The sequence below is a fragment of the Haliotis asinina genome, chromosome 9 (genome assembly GCF_037392515.1).
Source record: "Haliotis asinina isolate JCU_RB_2024 chromosome 9, JCU_Hal_asi_v2, whole genome shotgun sequence".
Taxonomy (NCBI): Eukaryota; Metazoa; Mollusca; class Gastropoda; order Lepetellida; family Haliotidae; genus Haliotis; species Haliotis asinina.
The window spans coordinates 55,991,160-56,010,914 of NC_090288.1; the positions used below are offsets into that span (position 1 = coordinate 55,991,160).

Below are 19,755 nucleotides of genomic sequence, written 5' to 3' on the forward strand. Positions count from 1 at the left end.
ACCTGTACCTGTATCACACATTCACAAAGCATTCGTCCAACAACATTCTGACATCTGTTGACAGTGGATGAAGCATGCAGTTTGTTTTCAGCCGTACCAAGCATGGAGAACAAAATGCAAATCACTGTCTCTAGACTCAGTCCTTGAAGCATCTCTACACAAAATCAGCAATGCCCTTAACATTCTTCTAATGAGGAGAGAAAGAATGAAGTCACACAGGTCATAACAGGGAGTGATTGGGTCAGTTTAGTTTTACGCTGCACTTGGCAATATTCCAACTGTATGGCGGCGGTCTGTAAATAATTGAGTCTGGCCCAGACAATCCTGTGATCAACGTGAGCATAGACCTGCGTAATTGGGAACCAATGACATGTCAGCCAGGTTGCCTCTTGCAAGAAGCTTAGTCATCTTTTGTGGCAAGCACTGGTTGCTGAAGACCTTTTCTACCCTGGATCTTCACAGGTCACAGGTCATATGATATTTCCTGCTTTGGTGACCCAGGGATTTAGTGGTGACAAACCTGGATCTGAACCCATGATCATAGGTGTCTGGTGTCACAACGGAATACAAATATGTTAAAACAAGAAGACAGAGCCATCAATATCCCCCGCAATGGCAAAATACACTTCATGAATGTCTTCAAGTTCTGATCATGTCAAATGTTTTGGTGTGTATATGGCAAAGTCAGAAGCACTACCACCAAATTCCATCAAAGCCAAACTTGTTGGCAAGGAAGCACAAAAATTATTTTATTCAGAATCCCAAAATTACCAAAAGGAACTGGTACACCAATAGACCTATCTATCTATGAGCCAAGTTTGGTGGGGAGACCGTGAACGGAAAAGACAAATGTGCACCGTTAGTCTTCTATTACAAGAAAAATTAAAGAAATAAATCAATCAGTTCTTTGACATTGCTTCCAACCACTTGGTCCAATACTGTCAACACATTTGATCATTTTGTTTATCATGATTAAAGAAAGAAAAACAGACGATAAGTCATATATCTTGAATTTTATTATCCTAAGAAACCAAGGTTCAGTTGATCATCCCTCGATGCATTCCTGTGAACACATTTGAAACTTCTAACCACTGGTTTTCAGGATAAGCTTTATAAACATCTTTTGTTTTTGACGAGATGTCAGAAGCACGCACACCTATTCACAGATGATAAGAAGTTAATATTCACATAAACATAATGTCCATCTCGCACCAACACAGTTCCATTCTTTGTCCATGGGAACAGACCACTGATAAAGTTCATCTTGATTGTCCTACAGCTACAGCGTTATAACCTCAGCCAGTACATGGCAGCTCGGATACGGTTGTAGTCGGGCAGTTGTTCAATAGGTCCTGAGGAAAAACACAGTAATGAGTGACCATACACGTGCCATATAAAACATCACGTCAGTAGAATTCATCTCTTACTCACTCTCTTTCTGATAAGGAATAATATTCTTCAAAAGAAAGAAGATGACAACTCTTGTCTTTATGTTTATCACTTCTAAATGCTGTTCAAAGACTATGCTGGGAGAGTACATCTATTCATAAGGAAACTCTCAAGGCTGTCCTCTGCATTTGAGTGACAGCAAGGAGTTTTGTATATATTCAATTTGGAATAGACAAATCAATGATTGATATGGCAAATTATGAAAAATATACAGAACTACCACACATTGTTTGCTTGTTTAATACAGCTGATATTTTCCAGGTCTTTGATCTGAATTACTAAACGTACCAACAGCAGCGACTGCAGGACACTTGTCGTAGATGTACTTCATGCACACATCACGCACCACACTGGCATTCACAGCCTGGAAGCAAGACAAATACAAATGGTAATAAAAGACATCCATCTAGCACTGAATCACTTAACGTTCAATTTGATCAATTCTGAAAGCATGAATCTGGTGATTGTTCCTGTACGCTGTAGTCAACAATATTCCAGTTGTATCACTGGAGACAGGGTCACACATACCAGTGATTGAAAGTTAGAGCACCAGTATAGTTTCATCAACATTAGATACGATAGTGGTATAAAGATCCACTACTCACCTCTATCCTGGCTTCCAATTCGGGAAGGGGAATCCTCCTGTCATAGCACAGCATTTGTCTGTAACAACATTGCAAAAGATGAGAATGTGTATTAGTGAATGTAATGTTAATATCAAAAAGGTAACATGAATTTCTCTCTCCGTTACCTGCCAGGTACCAAGTGAGGCTTCATCTGCCACTTTCCTCACAGACAAGAAGACAGGCACATGTAGACAACACCCAGATCATAGTATCCTCACAGATAAAATGTTAGTCTAGTTTCTATCATCGTTACATGAGGAACAATAAAGTCTCTTATCCGACAGTCTCAATCTTATGGAAAATAAGCAAGTCTAACCTATTGATATCTCTCATCGCACCTCCATATCTCCGATCACAGAACTAGTATGCAAAAAGACCAAAATCCTCACAGAAAACAAACGACCTACCTACCAATACCCTGAGACAGCTAGAAAGCCTTACCTCCTGATGTCCTCAGACAACAAGTTTCACCTCCCGTCGTCCTCGCAACCAACAAGTAAACCTCCCTTCCCAATATCCTCACAGACAAGCCTCACCTTCTGATGTCCTTTCAGACAACAAGCAGGTCTCACATCTTGATAACCCCACAGACAAAAAGCAAGCCTCACCTTCCAATATCTTCACAGATAGGTGTGGAGCCGTCCAACTGGAGAAGCATGTTGGTCTTCAGCAGGTTCTTTGCCCTGTCCACCTCAGAGTCTGTCACATTTGAACACAGCCTCATCCTGGACAGAACAAAGTCATAAGGGTCATGTTAGCTTTCTACTCTAAAACATATGTCATATTTCCATTAAACATTATCGTAAAGATTTGTTTTTTCATCATGTTTGCAACTTATAAGACCAGGGATTCCTTATACATCAAGGAGAATATCACAAAATGCTGTAGATTTATCTCCTAGCTATTTTGCATCATAAGCAGAGAAAGCATGACACTCAACAAGGTTGTGAAATGAGAACATACCATTCTCCCTGAACGTTGAAGAGCATATCCTCAATTTGTGTACGTTCACAAACATAGTACAGACCCCTGAAACACAAGCAATTTTCTTGATCATGTTCATAGTAAGAGATATACAACAACACTGAAAGTTATAACAGTATGTTTGATACATCAGAATAGGGTTTGAGTGTCCTTGCAATTTTACATCATTGGATGTCACAGCCAGACCCTTACCTCAGTCCTCATTTGTTGAATTATTTCATCACTGTTTGCATCAGTAGACATGGAGGACTGCTAATTTCCACCTTAATTAGTTAACACTCTAAGGGTTGGTTTTCATCATGTCATATAATTATTGCATTTACATGAACAATTTACATGTCAGTTGTGCGAACATAACAACATGAACTAATGTAATGTAACATGGTAAAGAACTGACCATATCTTGTAACAACTTACAATATGTAGGACATATTATATATCATGTTATATGAAACCTGTTGACATTAAGATCTGTTTTCAGGGTACTTGTCCATCTAGTTTTGACCTAAACATTTCATGCAGTAGTGAGTGAGTTGAGTTTCTATTAGCTTTCAGCAATATTCCAGTAATATTTTGACAGGGCACACCAGAAATGGGCTTCACACATTGTACCCACGGTGGGATCAAATCCAAGTCTTGGGTGTGACAAGTAATCACTTTAACCAACTGGTTTCCTCACTGACAGGTGTAAGGAAGGTCTAAGCCTACACTCTATGCTATGACAATAAGCTTGTGCATATCTATTGATTGTAATGAACATTATCACAGTCACACTCACCACAGTCCTGTGTCGGTGTAGCAAGTGTTGAAAGACTGGAAACTATGACACAGGTTAGCGGATGCGCTGTTGGCAGCCAAGGGGCTCGCGAGGTTAGCGCCTCCACCGAAGGATCTGTCCCAGCTGCCGATGAGAGTGTTGGCCACCATCAGGGCGATGTTGTCTGGATTGGACCACCCACAGCCCTCTACAGCTAAGGCTACATGGGCCAGGGGCATACTGTCATCTCGAACAAGAATCTGTGTCCACAAACATATGTGAAAGTTTAATATATATGTAATTAACATGTATTCAACATTTATCTTTGCACAAAAGTGTGCTGAACCTACTGGTCAATTCTCCTTGCATCTGTTGGTTGGTTGTATTTTTAACACTGCACTCAGCACTATTACTGCTTTTGTGATGGCCTGTAAATAACCCAGTCTGGACCAGACAATCCAGTGATCAACATAATTCCCATTGTGACTGGGCATTTCCATTGTAACTCAGCAACCCTGACCATCTGATCCCCGTAGTTGCCTCTTTTAACAAGCATGGAGTGAGTGAGTTAAGTTTTACACCACACTCAGCAATATTCAAGCTATGTGGTGGTGGTCCGTAAATAATCCCATCTCGGCAAATGAGTCCAGTGATCAACAGCATAACCATCGATCTGAGTAATTGGGAACCGATGAGCGGGGTAGTAGTCAAGTGGTTAAAGCATTTGCTCAACACACTGAAGACAGGTTAAATTCACCCCATGTGTACAATGTGAGGGGCCCATTTCTGGTGTCCCTGCTGTGATATTGCTGAAACAGCTCTGAAAGTGGTATAAAACCATATTCACTCACTTATCTGTAACTACTCATGAACATTTTGGTTATGATGCTGTTTTAATTTACATATCAAACCATAGCCCATCTCTTATTTCTGGTATAAACCTCACCTCACTGGTGACATAGGGTATGGTGCACACATACCCATTCAGAATAGATAGTTTGGGGAGCTAAACCACATTTAGAGGAAAGATGTTTAAAAGCAAGACTGTACTACATTCAAGCATGAGAAACCTCTTACACAGATGAAATCTCAACCATGAATTATTGAATGCTGACAGAGTGAAGGAGTGAGTGAGTGAGTGTGGTTTTACACTGCACTATGCAGTATTCCAGCCATATGGCAACAGTTTGTAAATAGTCTGGACCTGTGATCAACAGCATGAGCACTGATTGTTGGACAAGGTCAGTACTTCTGGTGCATGACACACCATGATACAAGGGAAGTGGCTGCCTACCTCACTGCCGGTGAATCTGCATGGGGGCAGTAAAGGAATCTCTCCCTCATAGTTTGTGCCGATGGAGCCGAAATGTTGTTTAGCAATGTTGACCAGTGAATCATGGTTTACACCTGTAACATTGAACATCTTTAAAACATACCCAGTGTTCATCTTTATTTACACTGACAAGTTGGCAAAATTGGACACACTGAATTATGTATTGTCTTTTTGAATGACTCATATTTTTGAACGGCCATTTTTATCGCGATTTCTTGCATTACGAGCAGTGAGGTGTCACTGAGCAGTCAAACTGACAGCAGAAATTTCCTCTCATCAGCTCCAACAAAATGCCTCAGTGGACATAAGTTGTAAGTTTTGCATAGTTTCCACTGTCTCCAAATAAACGTCTTCAGGACAGACTCTCTTGTTTGGGAGGTAGTCTGTCTGCAATAATTTCGGTACAGCCTCTTTCATAATGCTCAAGCTCTAAATAAAGTAGGTCCAGAATTTCTGAATCTCCCATTTCACTGAGGCTCCTTTTCAATTTAAAATGAATTGTTTGGTACTAACATACTGACCAATCAGTTTTCAAAAACTGGTGACGTCATTTCATTGATTGGATGTTGACATTGCATGCAAATGTTGGCCATGGTTTTCAACGAGGATGTTTCTGACATTAGAAACTGTGTTTATTGACTGCTGGAATGTCCCAGCTGAGGTAGGAATCGTATTTAATCATTGTGCGCTTCATTATCAATCTTATATAAACACTGTTTGAATACCGATTACACGGGGATATATGACCATGCTGACACTGTAAGAATGGATCGTATGTGACTGAAATCCATAAAGGTTGTTCAGGCAATAGCTGATATGTCTAATTCTAAAACCATCAACTAACACAGTAGATCCTGAACTGACCCATACGAGAGTTAATTATAGCCTGTTATGACCCAATTTCAACCTATATACCCGACACTCACACTTGTAGTACCTGACACTCACACATGTATCAACATTTGGATGAAGAAAATATCAACATCTGCTTGTGCCTGACATCAACACCTCAATGCAATGGACACCACATATCTGTCACCTACAGTCTGTATGTACAAATACACCAACTAATGTATGCACTGCTACACCAAAACCGGTTTCAACCCACACCATCATGCAAACATAGAAGTCCTTACCTCCTGCAGCTGCCAGCACAATGCGAGGTCCTTTGTAGTGAGAGTTGATGTACTCAACAAGGTCCCCACGCTTGATGGATCTGAAACACAATTTCATCATCATGGACAAAATCAAAATCCCAAACACACATCTGTTAACACCCATGGTCACAAATTGAGGTCAGTATTAACATGAAAACTGGAAAGCCACATATCAATCAATGCTGTCAAGATCACCATGGAACATACATCTCAGAGAATTTCAGCTGAGAACCTTGAATAGCATTTCTCATCAACACTAAAAAGAAAACCAAAGAAAACTGAAACACTTGTACATGTAATCCTTCAGCATTTGACATTTAACATAAACCCACTCAACACTTACACATTTCCAAGTACCCTGTCATATGAAGAATCTCTGTCGTGAAACTTACTGAATGTTCTCTGTAGGCCCGAGAATGGTTCTGCCGAGAGCTGTTCCCTGGTAAGCTGTGGCATGCAGGTGGTCGAATACAACCTCCTGGAGATTGGTTTCCACTTCCTGGTGACACCACACAGAAACATGTTAGGAGCTGTTTCACAGATGCTTGAGTGAAGTGTATTTTACACAGCCTTGAGCAACATTTCACCTCCGTCCCATCAGGGAATACATCTAACTGACAACACACACTATACTTATATCATGAATCAAACCTGGGTCTATGGCAGGACAACACATCACTTTACCCACTGGACTAATGCAACTGCCCCCTTGCTGCAGATGGATACGAAGAAGAGTTCTAATACACTGTTTTATGCTTTAGTTACCATGATCAAAATAACCATAAAGAAGAACTGTCAAGCAATGACAGAGGAAGTATAACAATGGTTACACACCTGCATTTCCCGGAGAATGACACCCCTTTCTCTCTCAATCTCCTGCTCTCCGAGAGTGCTGTTCTGAATGATGTCTGACAAAATGTCTACGGCTGAAATACAGGAATTGTTCCTTAAGCAAGTGAGTTTCGCTTAACACCACATTCAGCAATATTCCAGAAATATGACAGCTGTCTGTAAATAATCGAGCACTGACCAGACAATTCAGTGATCAACAGCATAAACATCGATCTGCACGACTGGAAAGTGATGACATGTGTCAGCCAAGTCAGTGAGCGTGACCACCTGATCCAGTAAGTTCATGGGTCACTGAAAGGTCAATATTCTAACCTGGACCTTCATGGATTTCACTTTTCTGCATATCTGCATAACTCAACAGCAAAAGAAATGCAACTGTTTTTTTGCTAAGTTTTTAAATAGAAGACAAACACCAGCACTTACTTCTATTTCATCATAATTTGCGTTTCTTTGGCTGTTAGTAGAGACAAGTGAAGGTCCCGGGGAAGGATAGGCCTTCAGCAACACATGCTTGCCATAACTATGCTTGTTGTAAGAGGTGACTAACGGGATAGGGTGGTCAGGCTTGCTGACATGGTTGACACAGGACATCGGTTCCCAATTGCGCAGATAGATACTTATGTTGTTGATCAATGGATTGTCTGGTCCAGACTTGATTATTTCCAGACTGCCGCCATATAGCTGCAATATTGCTGTGTGCGGCGTGAAACTAAACTCACCCACTCACTGTTAGTACAGTTTATTCCATCATGTATAGATATTGATACCAATACTTTCTATCTTGTGTACCTAAGTTTCACTAAGCAATGAACAATCCGATAAACTTTTGATGACTACTTGCCAATACGAATCATATGGAATCCCACATGTAACTCCAGCAACCACATCCCAGTAGAACATAACACATGAAGCTGTCAACTGTAGGAAATACCTACCCTTGTTGATGTCTTGTGAGAAACATTTGGCATAATACACTGTCTGTTCACGAGAAGTGTAAGCATTCAGATGAGCTCCCATGTTCTCCACTTCCAGTTCAAGGTCAGTCTGTGAGCGCTTCTGTGTTCCCTGAAACAACATACGTACATATGATGGACTGCTTCTGTTCACTAAACTTGACAACATATAATGAAACTTACATTCATGTTAGTTGAATGTACCTTCAATACTTGTTTCAAAAAGTATAAAACTATAAAAGTGAACATTTTGATGAAAAAGAAAAGTAGTGGAAGAAATAAAGAAAGGGCAGTTAGTCTGGGATTTTGTCATGCTCATCATGACACAGATGTCCTTAGACGACTCTCTCACATGAAATTTGGCCTGTTCATCTCCAAAATGATAAATGTGAGTCGGCCCTCCAACCTCCACAAGCTTCAGTGTATTACCATACCATGTGGTGAGCATATATGTCTAATAATGACAAGAATTCTGTTTGGTTAGTGAGTGAGTTTAGTTTTACGCTGCACTCAGCAAAATTCCAGCTATATGGCGGCGGTCTGTAAACAATCGAGTCTGGACCAGACAATCCAGTGATCAACAACATGAGCATCGATCTGCACATTTGGGAACTGATGACATGTGTCAACCAAGTCAGCGAGCCTGACCACCCAATCCTTTTAGTCGCCTTTTATGGCAAGCATGCGCTGCTGAAGGCCCATTCTGTTTGGTATCACTCTAGCTGTCAACCAGGAATGGGCTTCACACATTGTATGCATGAGAACACAAGCTAAATGATAATGTACACTTTTAAAACACAACCCAAATATTGCCTATAGTGCTCAAAAAGTATGACAGTGGAAGTCACAATGATCTCACAATGGTATTACCTTAAATGCCATGTGTTCAAGGAAATGAGCAACACCATTGTTCCTCTGGTTTTCAAACCTGCTTCCAGCATCTATCCACAATCCAACCTGCAACAAAAAAACCCCCAAAACACTCAGTTATATCATGCCATTTCGGAAGGGAGCCATCATTTGTGTGAATCCAAATTTAAACCCTGGAAATTAGTACCTATGCCTACTCCCCCTAAAAATCATTTCTAGGCAATATTGAATCAAAAACAGTAACTACTTACGGTACATGTTGGAATTCCAGAGTCCTCAGTTGCCACTCGGAGGCCATTGTCAAGAGTTGTCACCCTTGTTTCTGGAACATTCAATATTGTCTGTTCATAGGTTGCTGCCTTTGCTGACATCCATCGCTTGTTGGTGAAGAAAGCATATTGTACCTGTGAAAAGGAATCATATAAATAAATCACTTCTTCACAAATGTGTACATGGATGAACAAAAATAACTAAGAATTGCCTATCAAGGAGAATGAGATTCCATACTTGACATATACAAGGGACACTACAGGTATTTCACTCATAAATTCAACTGTGTACAGTATTCAATGTTTACTGCTTACACATCAACAGATCTGACTACCTAGAAATGTTGTCAAGCCAGAAGTTGCAGTTACATGGTTGTAAATGCCTTTTACCCATACACATATCATCTGTGATCCACTGACAGATGGCTTTTTATTAATATAAGATAATCAAGTAAATGCCCATTAACATATAAACATATGATCATAAAAACATGACAGTTACGTGTATGTGTAGGGAAATTATCTGGGAGTAGATCGGTATAGACTTTTCAGTCAAAAACCCACGGGAAGTATATTTAGAAAATCTCAAGAAAATATGAGGGGTAATCGGCCGCTAGAATCTGAATAGGATTTATGAAGGTGGTGTTCTTGGCCGCGATGCAGGGTCATGTCTTGACTGTACAGGACCGCATCGCGGCTCTCGCCTAGCGCAAGGCAGGTCTTTTTCTGTTCATAATCTTTCGAAGTTATTTTGCTTGACTTCAACACAAGTAACAGAAATGACCATGCAAAGGTTATGTGCACATCAACAGCAACGCTCTCAATGTTGGAGTGAGTATGTGTAAAATTACGAACATACTCGACAATTCCTGTAAATTGTTTCTTAACCATGTTAACTTATGGTTGGGGCAACCCACTTTGGACACTTACGCAAGATCCTTTACATGCATTACTTGGACTGATAGACGTTTAGATGTTCCGGCATTCCGACACCTGAGATCAGGTTCATGTCAGAACAGTTGTAGTTCTGTATCTAAAGACGCAAGCTGATGCCTTCTGAAAGTTCTTAGATACATGACCACGAGAGGTGAAAAGGACATACAAAACATTTCACACCAATGGTTTTAAGTATATTGTCTGGAGATACAGATAAACATATTTGGCTAGTGACCATACTTTCATTGTGGCTATAATGTCGCGTATTATTTACCCTTGATGTCTTTGGCAACACTTTCGTGAGCGTATTCGTGACCTTCAACAGATGAGTCGCCATCTTGACCGGCGAAAACGTCGAAAGGGCATGCGCAAAGGGAGTTGTGGTAAAAGTAGTCTCAGAAATAAACCGAAAATTTCAACCAAGCAGGAAACGGACAATATGGACAACAAGAACAATAGTATCGACAATATGCCTAACATATGTGACAGACAATTCGTGTTCTACTGACATGTTTGCAGTCTGTTAACCAAACAACTTTCTTATGCCTTAATTTATGATAATACGTTTTTTTTTCAGTCTCCTTCTTCCTACATTTCTAGCCAACAGTTAATAGATTCGTACCTATACCCTTTGGAAGTTATGATGATATTTTAATATTTAGAACTAGTAGTCACATTTTGTAATTCGAATAACAATCACACTCATATCCGGTTTCATATTTAATCAGTGATCCTTCTTTTATAAATATTCCAACGTCTTTATCAGAGTTATGTGCCCTTGGATGGCAGGTGCCAGTTCGAGCAGACGAATTTACTTACCAGAAGAACGTATAGGGTGTTTTATATGTATGACGTACTGTTTTGTTATATTTTGACAAGATCATTAACTATTACTGAATCATAGCCTTGGAAGTTTGATGTAAGAGAAGAGAACAATGTTGAAGGAATGGTAATCTACTCAACACATATTTTAATTATGAATTAACCAGAACTTCGATACAGTCATTCACTGTGGTAATGCAACTGAAGTTTTATGGAATCATTAGGTTCCCCTCAGTTTCAAGTAACTTTAGTGAGTCTAGCAAACAGTCAAAATGAAAGTCTATGACATTAAAGGGTGGTGGCATTATAACAATTCACGGTGTCCATGCATGCAAGAAGACCGTCAGTCTCAAGATTTAAGATAAAAAAATTAAAAAAGTGGATGTTTCAGTTTTTTTTTTGTTGATGTTTACAGGCATATTGAAACATAAGTGAATGAGTGGAACACATAGAAGCAGATTTCTTTCAAGGTCATGTGAACTTATGCTTGTGCATCTTTACGTCAAGCAGAGGTGGGGTATCAGTGTGGTTACATGCTGCCTTCACTTGTCCAACTGAATACCCAGTTTGATTCCCTCTATAGGTACAATGTGTGAAACCCATTTCTGGTGTCCCCTGCTATGATACTGCCGGGAATATTGCTGAAAGCGCCATGAAATTCACTCACTTCATTGTTTCTCGGAATATAGACTCATTGGTTGAATGAGTCATTAACCAAGAGGACCTACCACCAAACTCACAGCTGTGTTCTGATAGCTTAACTGCAAGACCTTGGAGTTTTTAACAGTGTATTTTATAGTACTGACAATATCAAATCTGAATACTTTTGTGTTGCTGCACATCACCTTAATTTGTCATCATCCTTGACCTTGTGGTTCCCGAAAATAAAATCATATATATTTGTGACTGCTAATTTATACATCACTGCTAATAAACAGGGCTTTCAGATGCCAAATTTGTTGTATTACCAACAGAATCCTTTTCCGCCTGGAGAGCCATTACCAGTTTTTGATTAACCAAGGATTATTGACTTTACAGATGACATGGTGAGGAGATCAGCTGCTTTGAATGGAAGTGTTCTGAGTGGTGAAATGTTGTACAGCCCAGTGTACTTAGACAATGACACAGCCTAAAACTAATGCTTAGTGCTGTCCAGGGTATTACAGTATAAACAAGTATTTAAGCAGGTAGGTTCTTTTGTCAGTTTATATGAGATTATGTGGGGGAAACCACATAATACATAAATATGGTCTTTAAGCTGAACTGTTGCTTGTATCAAAAGACAGAAACACAATGAGTAATTGTTTGAGGCAACAGTTTCATCACTTTTATAAGGTGATGGTGAGATAACACTGGGTACATCCTCTTAAATGACTGATGGATAAATTAGAGACTTAAGAAAACATTATTAACAGTGGATGGTAAGTGTTGGTAGTAATGAGTTGTTACCATTGTTTACCATCATAAGCAGCATCAGCCACGAGGCTTTGTGTCCAACTCATCAGGAACAAGTACTATTTGTTAGTAATATATATTGCTTTTGCATCTCTGTACGTCAGTACATAATGAAACATGAATGTGCTCAATAGCTGAGATAATTTCATGAATATATGATTTCAAATCACAATTTAAAGAGGTATTTATGTGTGAAATTTCTGGAAAATATTACCTGTATTAGTCATTGATTTATATTGACCATAGGTCAGTTATGGCAAACTAATGGTGTTCATTGATGAATTTGTATTGCAATGTATAGTATTCCTGTTACAGCTTTGTACAATGGATGCTACAGGGACAGAACATGAAGAAATGGCTACAGCAGAAGCAGATAAGCCTCACTTTAATTCCTTGCATATTCAGTCAGACAGTGGACTGATGAATCTGTCGAAACCTATCTTTGAGAATGGCCGATACAGAAACCCATGGGATACATGGAGGTTCAACAGTCTATGGAACTCAATTAAGTTCATCAGAGGAGGTGAAAACAAGGAGGAGCCAAAGATAGAGGTACAGTACTGACAGTGTCACAATCAAATTTGGGACCAGTTAAAGACACAGCATTTCATAGGTAGAGCTGTGTCCCTTAGTTGTGTCAGGATCTGGTGAGAACTTGTACTAATGTCAGCTTTCCTGTAGTTCTGGTCACTGCCTTGCCAGTACCATACTATTGCCACATAGCTTAGATATTGTTGATTACAATGGTACACAACAAACAAACAATCCATACATACTCAAGTGGTAAACATTTCCACTGATCCTTTAGTGGATTATTTGTTTAACATACAGTAGCATTCAGTTGTTGACGATACTGTCAGGGGTTCATTTTTTTTTTCAAAAGCAACTTGCCACAGGGCAAGACTGACTTCAAGAAAGTAACTTGTCCTGACTAATTTTCCACTTGCCTTGATTTTATGACACAATGTTTGATGTTAATATTTACTGGACTATTTATCAAAGAGTGATAAATTTAAATAAACGATAGCTCTAAATTACTATTATTGCAAAATGTAATAGCTACATTATGAGCAGATATGAAGTGAAATCCAAGCTTATTTGCAGTTTGAAACCATAAGTGGAAATTATCTAGTTGCCCACGGACATTTAAAGGGGCACTGATGCGGAGCGAATAATGTTTCTCGCCAACGGTCTAATTACGAAACCAAACCGCAAATTGGTCAGCGCCCGCTCCTTCGACCGTGACGGACAAAGGAACTGGGCTCCTGTCCATATTAGCAGAATTTCTTCACCTAAACAGTCGGGAGGCCGGATGCCCATCATATGCCATTTGTTTAAAAATATCCATGGTATTCCTTGTCTGATCGTAACCAAATATCCCAGCAGTGTAGTTCTTTTCGGATGCTTGGATGGTATAGTTACTGATCCAATTTGATCCTATTTTGAATGTTTTTAACCTCGATATTTAATCATTTTACATGAAAATATGATGTCTACAGGCACGTAGCCATTTGTTTCAGTACGGAAGATTGCAAAGCTTTATATTTAGGTAATTCTGAGTGTTGGTTCAGCTGTGAATAGCAAATATCTTACGAAAAATTTGATAGCTATGGTAGCTACAATGGTTTATTATTTATGACAATAAAAACACACAGTTGATTTTTTTGAATTCGTAAACAAACAACGATGATTTTGCCTTTGGTAGAGAAATCTGAAAATTTTCTTACGTAAAAAAACCTTATTTCACCTATTTACCAAAGTACACAGCAAATGCCCGTGTGTATTCCTTATGTAACGAAATTCCGTTGGTATCCTCAAAACAGTTTCGGCCCAATAGTGTTTTCAGGATGCATGCGACACAGAGATTACATCTTCCTTGCTGTAACTCGCGTTTGATGGTGTAAACCTACACGTGTTATTTGTCATCATTCTCTGGATGGTCAATAAATGAATTTATAACAGGTATAATTAGTAGTAGCACAACTTCGGTTACTTAACAAAGGTTCCCATTTGGCATTTCTCCTGTCTGGAGTAAATACTCAACATTATAAATTAAGGTCTGTAATGGCAAATGTATTGTATGTTATGTAATATGTGCATGTAAGTGATGCAAGAGGGTTTATCAACTGAGTTACAAAAACAAACACCGATCAAAGGATTAACCGATAACTCACTGATTGATTAATTACTTTTATCTTCTAGCGGATTTGTCAAAAGGCAGTGTGTGTAGATGACTACACCCTGTCGTAAAGTGTAAGTGCAAAAACAACATCCTCCCTTCAAAGAATTAACCACCCTTGCGTCGATTGATTGATTGCTCATTATTGGTTAACTAAATTACTTAGAATAGTGGACATCATACAATTAGTTGCCAGGTGTGCTATCTTGGGAGACCAATGAGAGGTTTATCTGGTTTTCACCAGCGAAAGAGGTGAAACGATGTGTTACTTTTTCGCAAATGAGACAGTTGTAAGACACGCGACACAGAGCAGGATTATTTACCAGCTGCAGATGAATGGAATACGATTTCTTTTACGTGGATATTGATGGATACATTCCTGAACAAGGTAGTAGCCTGACATCGTTGCTATAAAATTAGTCTGTTTTACATTCATTTTTTGCATTTTGTTTTAATTTATTTGTTGTAGCATTCAGCAGAATCTGTATGATAGAAAAAACACACTAGATCGCGTATGTGTGTTAAATAGGATCCACATTGGCATTCTATACAATGTATAAATGTTGCTGTTATGTTAGAAATTTACTATGAGTATAAGCAGATCGTGTGTTCTTTTATTTATTTTCAGAATCATACAAATATGACAATAAACTAATTAGGGTTATGTGACAAAATATAGAGACTACATTGGCTTCGTTATTTTTCCGTCCTAATAGTTTTTTACCATTTCTACCACGGGCAGATGATTAACCTTCAAAGTGTTTCATTTGTTTTCATAATACATTTGTAATGAAGTGAAAATGACTTTACCTTAGTTGATCTATCTATAATTAAACTCTCAGTTGCGCCTACGGACTGCGCAGCAGAGGTCACGAACCAGTCACGAATTCTGGGATATCATCCGGGTACTCACGGGAGAAAAACAATAACAAAAGTTTACACCAGTCCACGGAAATTGCTCCGCATCAGTGCCCCTTTAAGATACCTTTATTTGATTGCATGAAATGAAAACTAACTTGTCCTGGATGTCAGGCAATGGGATTTTTGAATCCCTGACTGTAGCAGGGATTTATCAAGATATTGTTAGAGACAGATATTTGGAGCTAATGTGGCTGCATATGCCAGTAAAATTATGTATTTCTAATTCTTGTCATAACTAGTGAGAGAGGTTACTTGTATTTCACTGATAACAGTGGGGTAGTGGAGTTTCTCAGTAACTTCATGTGTTGCTCATCATGCTGAAGACCCATGTGCGATTCCCCGACGTGTACAATGTGTGAAGCCCATTTCTGGTGTTCCCTGCTGTGATATTGCTAAAGGTAGGATAAAACTAAAGTCACTTCTCAGCCTGATTTATTTAGTGTATGATGAAAATGACTTTCTGCAGTTTATGTTTCCAGGAACTGGACAGAACCCTTCCTATCATCAAGCCCAATTTTGAAGAATTTTGCATTCCGCCTACAACTGGTGTGAGATACATGTGGATTGGGCATGCATCAACGCTAGTCCAAGTGGATGGTGTTACTATACTGACTGACCCAATATTCAGTAACAGGTGCTCACCAGTCCAGTTCATGGGACCTAAACGTTACCGAGACCCACCATGTACTATAGATGAATTGCCTCATATAGATATTGTAGTGATCAGTCATAACCACTACGACCACTTGGACCTGTTTTCGGTGGAGACGCTCAACAGGAAGTATGGTAAGAACCTGAGATGGTATGTTCCTGTAGGAATTGGGAAATGGATGTCTGATCGAGGATGTGAAAACGTTGTGGAGTTGTCCTGGTGGGATGAAGATATTTTCACGGGAAGGTCAGAAGTGAAAGTCGTTTGCACACCATGTCAACATTGGTGCAAGAGGACAGTTCTAGATACTAATAAGGTTTGTAACTGATTAAACTGCTATTGTACGACATCCACCTTCAGTTTGTCCATGTGCTCTTGAAAGGTTGCATGTATTCCATATGTATTGGTGGGAAGGGTTTGGATGAAGAAGTGTTACAAAATAACTGGTGTTAATTGTGTGTATCATCTGAGATATGTCACATTTCCCATTGCTGTCTGTGAGTTAATTATCATATCAAATGAAGTTGTTTTTGTCCACTTCAGGCACTGTGGTCAAGCTGGGCTGTGATTGGTCCAAAGCATAGTTTCTTCTTCGGTGGAGACACTGGCTATTGTGAAGCATTCAAGGAGATTGGCTGGAAATATGGAAACTTTACTCTTGCTGCTTTACCAATAGGATGTTTTAAACCAAGGTGTGGATAATATGTCTACAGTTTGTTATGGAAAACATATGGTGGAATTTTCAGTCCAATGATATTTATCTCTTAACAAAATGAGAGTATTGTTAGTTTATATTCATCAATCTGTAGAACTGATAGGTGCAGCTTGACCATATTGATACTGAAATGACACCTTTGGGGATCGTAGGAAGGGCTAGGTTTCCTGAGTATCCTCATGTTTGTAGCATATATGTGGTCATTCATATATGTGGTCAGCATATAACTGATCATTCCTGTATCCAGTAAACAGCTGTATTAATTAGTCCACCAGAACCCCTGCTAATGTGTTATTCAACTTATTGTTCCTGTATCCAGTATACCCTTAAATCATTTATTCCCTCAGATGTTCTCATCTCCATATAGGCACAGAAAGCATCAGTGTGCACTACATTAAAAATGTGCTTATCTGTACTTACTGTTTAACACACATACTGTGGTAAATTCATATGGATAAATGTGTCAACAAATGTGTCAGCTTCTGTAACTTCATATTTAGTATTTAACCCCAAAATACTGTAGACAACAATAATAGTTCTGTGACATCGTTGTTTCATAGCAGTAATGCAACAGAAAGGATTGGTTATCACTTGGAATTTTTACAGCGAACTTCATCATTGATAAACAATAGAAGCTTCTTGTCTCTCTCTTCAGCTGGTTCTTGTCTCCCCAGCATGTGGGCCCACAGGAGGCAGTGCAGATCCATCGCGATATCAAAGCTGTCAAGTCAGTTGGTATCCACTGGGGCACCTTCAAGATGATGGCACATGAGGTATAACTGTTCGTATTTACTAGTCAGTATTTATCATCATAGAATGGACTAACTTGAGGGCATAAATATAACCTGACAACAAGTTGGAACTGAAAGTAGAGAAAATGTTGTTTAATAAACTTACTGTTAATGTCCTCGATGGATTGACCTTCACATTCAAGAAGCCTTACACATACAAACATACATGTTGCTTTGTAAGACTTGAATACAACATTTCGCTTAGCTCCCTTGTTACAATAATATGATCTGTTTCATTTCATGTCATTATATCCAGACAACTGGGATTGTTGTGATATTATAAACTAGTTGTTTTTCTGTTCATTCGTTTATTATTTTGTGATATACATGCTACCACAGATGTAGTGTGATTGAAAACATTTTATCATTCTTTCCATGTAAATTATGACCATATGATATTGTTCCAGCACTATTTGGAGCCTCGAGAAACCCTTACAGAAGAGGTATCAAAGGCAGGACTGAAGCCAGATGACTTTGTCACTGTAAATCATGGAGAAATATATGTATTTTAGAGATTCTGAATCTTAAACCATTTCTCTTCATTGGTAGTACAAGTACAGCATATTGTTTGCCTGACCTAAAGAGGGCATTGTCACTCTCCACATGTTTATATACGTACACACCTATGCTAATTTTACATGCTGTGTACCAATTGCTGTAATGAGACCTCATGTGTCCCCTGCTGTGATGAGACCTCACTTATCACCTTTTGTTATGTGACCTCACTGGTCACCTTTTGTTTTGTGACCTCACATGTCACCTGTTGTGATGTGACCTCACACACCTCCTGTTGTGTTGTGCTTTTGGACACTATACGGACATACCAACCACACTGATTTTGGAGGGTTCTCATATTTTCAAATACAAATGTCTGAATTGTCTCTGGAAGACTCTGAATTTTTAGAAGATGCAAATGTTTTTACTAATTTAGAAAGTTTGAAAACTGTACTAAATAGCCATTTAAATATGTTAATTTGAGTTAAGTATTATCTGGTTAAGTATATCCAGAAACTGTATTTCCAGGTTAAATCCAAAGATTTTTTACAGGGGAGGACCCCTTACCATCAAAAGGGGAATGAACCCATTAACTTGCTCACCCCCAACTTTCAACTTCAGAGCTTGGAAATTGCTTTTAGCAAGGCATGACTCCATGCTATCGGACACAATACTTTCTGTGTTGTGCTACCAGACACAATACCTGTTGTGTTGTGCTATCAAGCACTACGTCCTGTGATGTGCTTCACAGGTGACCTGCTATGAGGTGACCTGATCCACATAACCTATTATGACATGATCTCAGTGACATTTAATTTTGATGATCTACAGATCCTGTGGTGCATGAAACATAATGAGATGTACATGTGTGAATGTTTGTTGTGTAGAAATGTAATTCCATAGTTCAGTCTGCCGATATTCCATATCAAGTCAGGTGAGCTGCAGAACCTAGTCTCTGTACTTTTTTATCACTTGAATAAATTGACCATCAATAATTATTAGGAATGATTTGTGTTATGTGACATTTACGATCTGCAGGTATGTTTCTCTATCTTCATGGTTATTATAGAAAAGTAACGGGGCCTATTTCATATAGTTGGCTTATAAGATGGATAATCAGAAATATTGTTGAAAGGAATGATAATTAATTAGTGATTGATATTAAAATAGTGTTATTCATAATATCATACATGAACTTTCATGATACATATAGATTTTATTTACTCACACAATGCACTGTTATTATATTTCATTAGCTGCTTCCATATTATATTCAGTTCCTGTTTGGCGTGACCATGCATAAATATGTCGCAAAGCATGAAATATATTCACTTCTTTCAGACCTTTTTTTGGCAGTTGTCCTCAAAGTTACTTTTGTGATATATGTTTATAATCCATCAATATTTTGTGAACCTTTATTGATCTCTTTGATCAATATAGATAACCAATCCTATATAAATAACCATATAGTAGGAGATTCAAGTGAAACATAATAAGTTGGACATTACTTTCGTAAGTTTTGTCATATGTAAAGTTAAT

General features: G+C 38.7%; 2 protein-coding genes across 2 annotated transcripts; one reads left to right on the forward strand and one right to left on the reverse strand.

The window, feature by feature from the left end:
* Window positions 1–1,001: 1,001 nt before the first annotated feature.
* LOC137296909 (mitochondrial-processing peptidase subunit beta-like) lies at window positions 1,002–10,583 on the reverse strand. Its single transcript, XM_067828803.1, has 14 exons — window positions 10,461–10,583; window positions 9,233–9,385; window positions 8,982–9,068; window positions 8,094–8,223; window positions 7,141–7,232; window positions 6,699–6,805; window positions 6,286–6,365; window positions 5,111–5,223; window positions 3,838–4,076; window positions 3,039–3,104; window positions 2,684–2,800; window positions 2,055–2,112; window positions 1,738–1,813; window positions 1,002–1,352 (listed from the first exon to the last, which is right to left on the reverse strand). The coding sequence occupies exons 1-14, from the start codon at window positions 10,521–10,523 to the stop codon at window positions 1,288–1,290; spliced, it is 1,446 nt and encodes a 481-aa protein (XP_067684904.1). The 5' UTR covers window positions 10,524–10,583; the 3' UTR covers window positions 1,002–1,287.
* A 1,450-nt stretch (window positions 10,584–12,033) lies between these two features.
* On the forward strand, window positions 12,034–19,217 carry LOC137296047 (N-acyl-phosphatidylethanolamine-hydrolyzing phospholipase D-like). The gene is made up of 6 exons (XM_067827691.1): window positions 12,034–12,195; window positions 12,779–13,015; window positions 16,043–16,531; window positions 16,759–16,907; window positions 17,586–17,703; window positions 18,129–19,217. Exons 2-6 carry the CDS (start codon window positions 12,788–12,790, stop codon window positions 18,231–18,233), a joined length of 1,089 nt encoding a protein of 362 aa, XP_067683792.1. The 5' UTR covers window positions 12,034–12,195; window positions 12,779–12,787; the 3' UTR covers window positions 18,234–19,217.
* Window positions 19,218–19,755: the final 538 nt, after the last annotated feature.

Excerpts from the sequence above, each read along its gene's own strand:
- LOC137296909 (XM_067828803.1), bottom strand. The coding sequence starts at position 10,523 with ATGGCGACTCATCTGTTGAAGGTCACGAATACGCTCACGAAAGTGTTG. Across the intron at positions 9,386-10,460 it reads TGTTGCCAAAGACATCAAGG|GTACAATATGCTTTCTTCAC; the intron begins GTAAATAATACG and ends TCCTTTTCACAG. Across the intron at positions 6,366-6,698 it reads GGGCCTACAGAGAACATTCA|ATCCATCAAGCGTGGGGACC; the intron begins GTAAGTTTCACG and ends ATTGTGTTTCAG.
- LOC137296047 (XM_067827691.1), top strand. The coding sequence starts at position 12,788 with ATGGATGCTACAGGGACAGAACATGAAGAAATGGCTACAGCAGAAGCA. Across the intron at positions 16,532-16,758 it reads CAGTTCTAGATACTAATAAG|GCACTGTGGTCAAGCTGGGC; the intron begins GTTTGTAACTGA and ends TGTCCACTTCAG. Across the intron at positions 17,704-18,128 it reads TCAAGATGATGGCACATGAG|CACTATTTGGAGCCTCGAGA; the intron begins GTATAACTGTTC and ends ATATTGTTCCAG.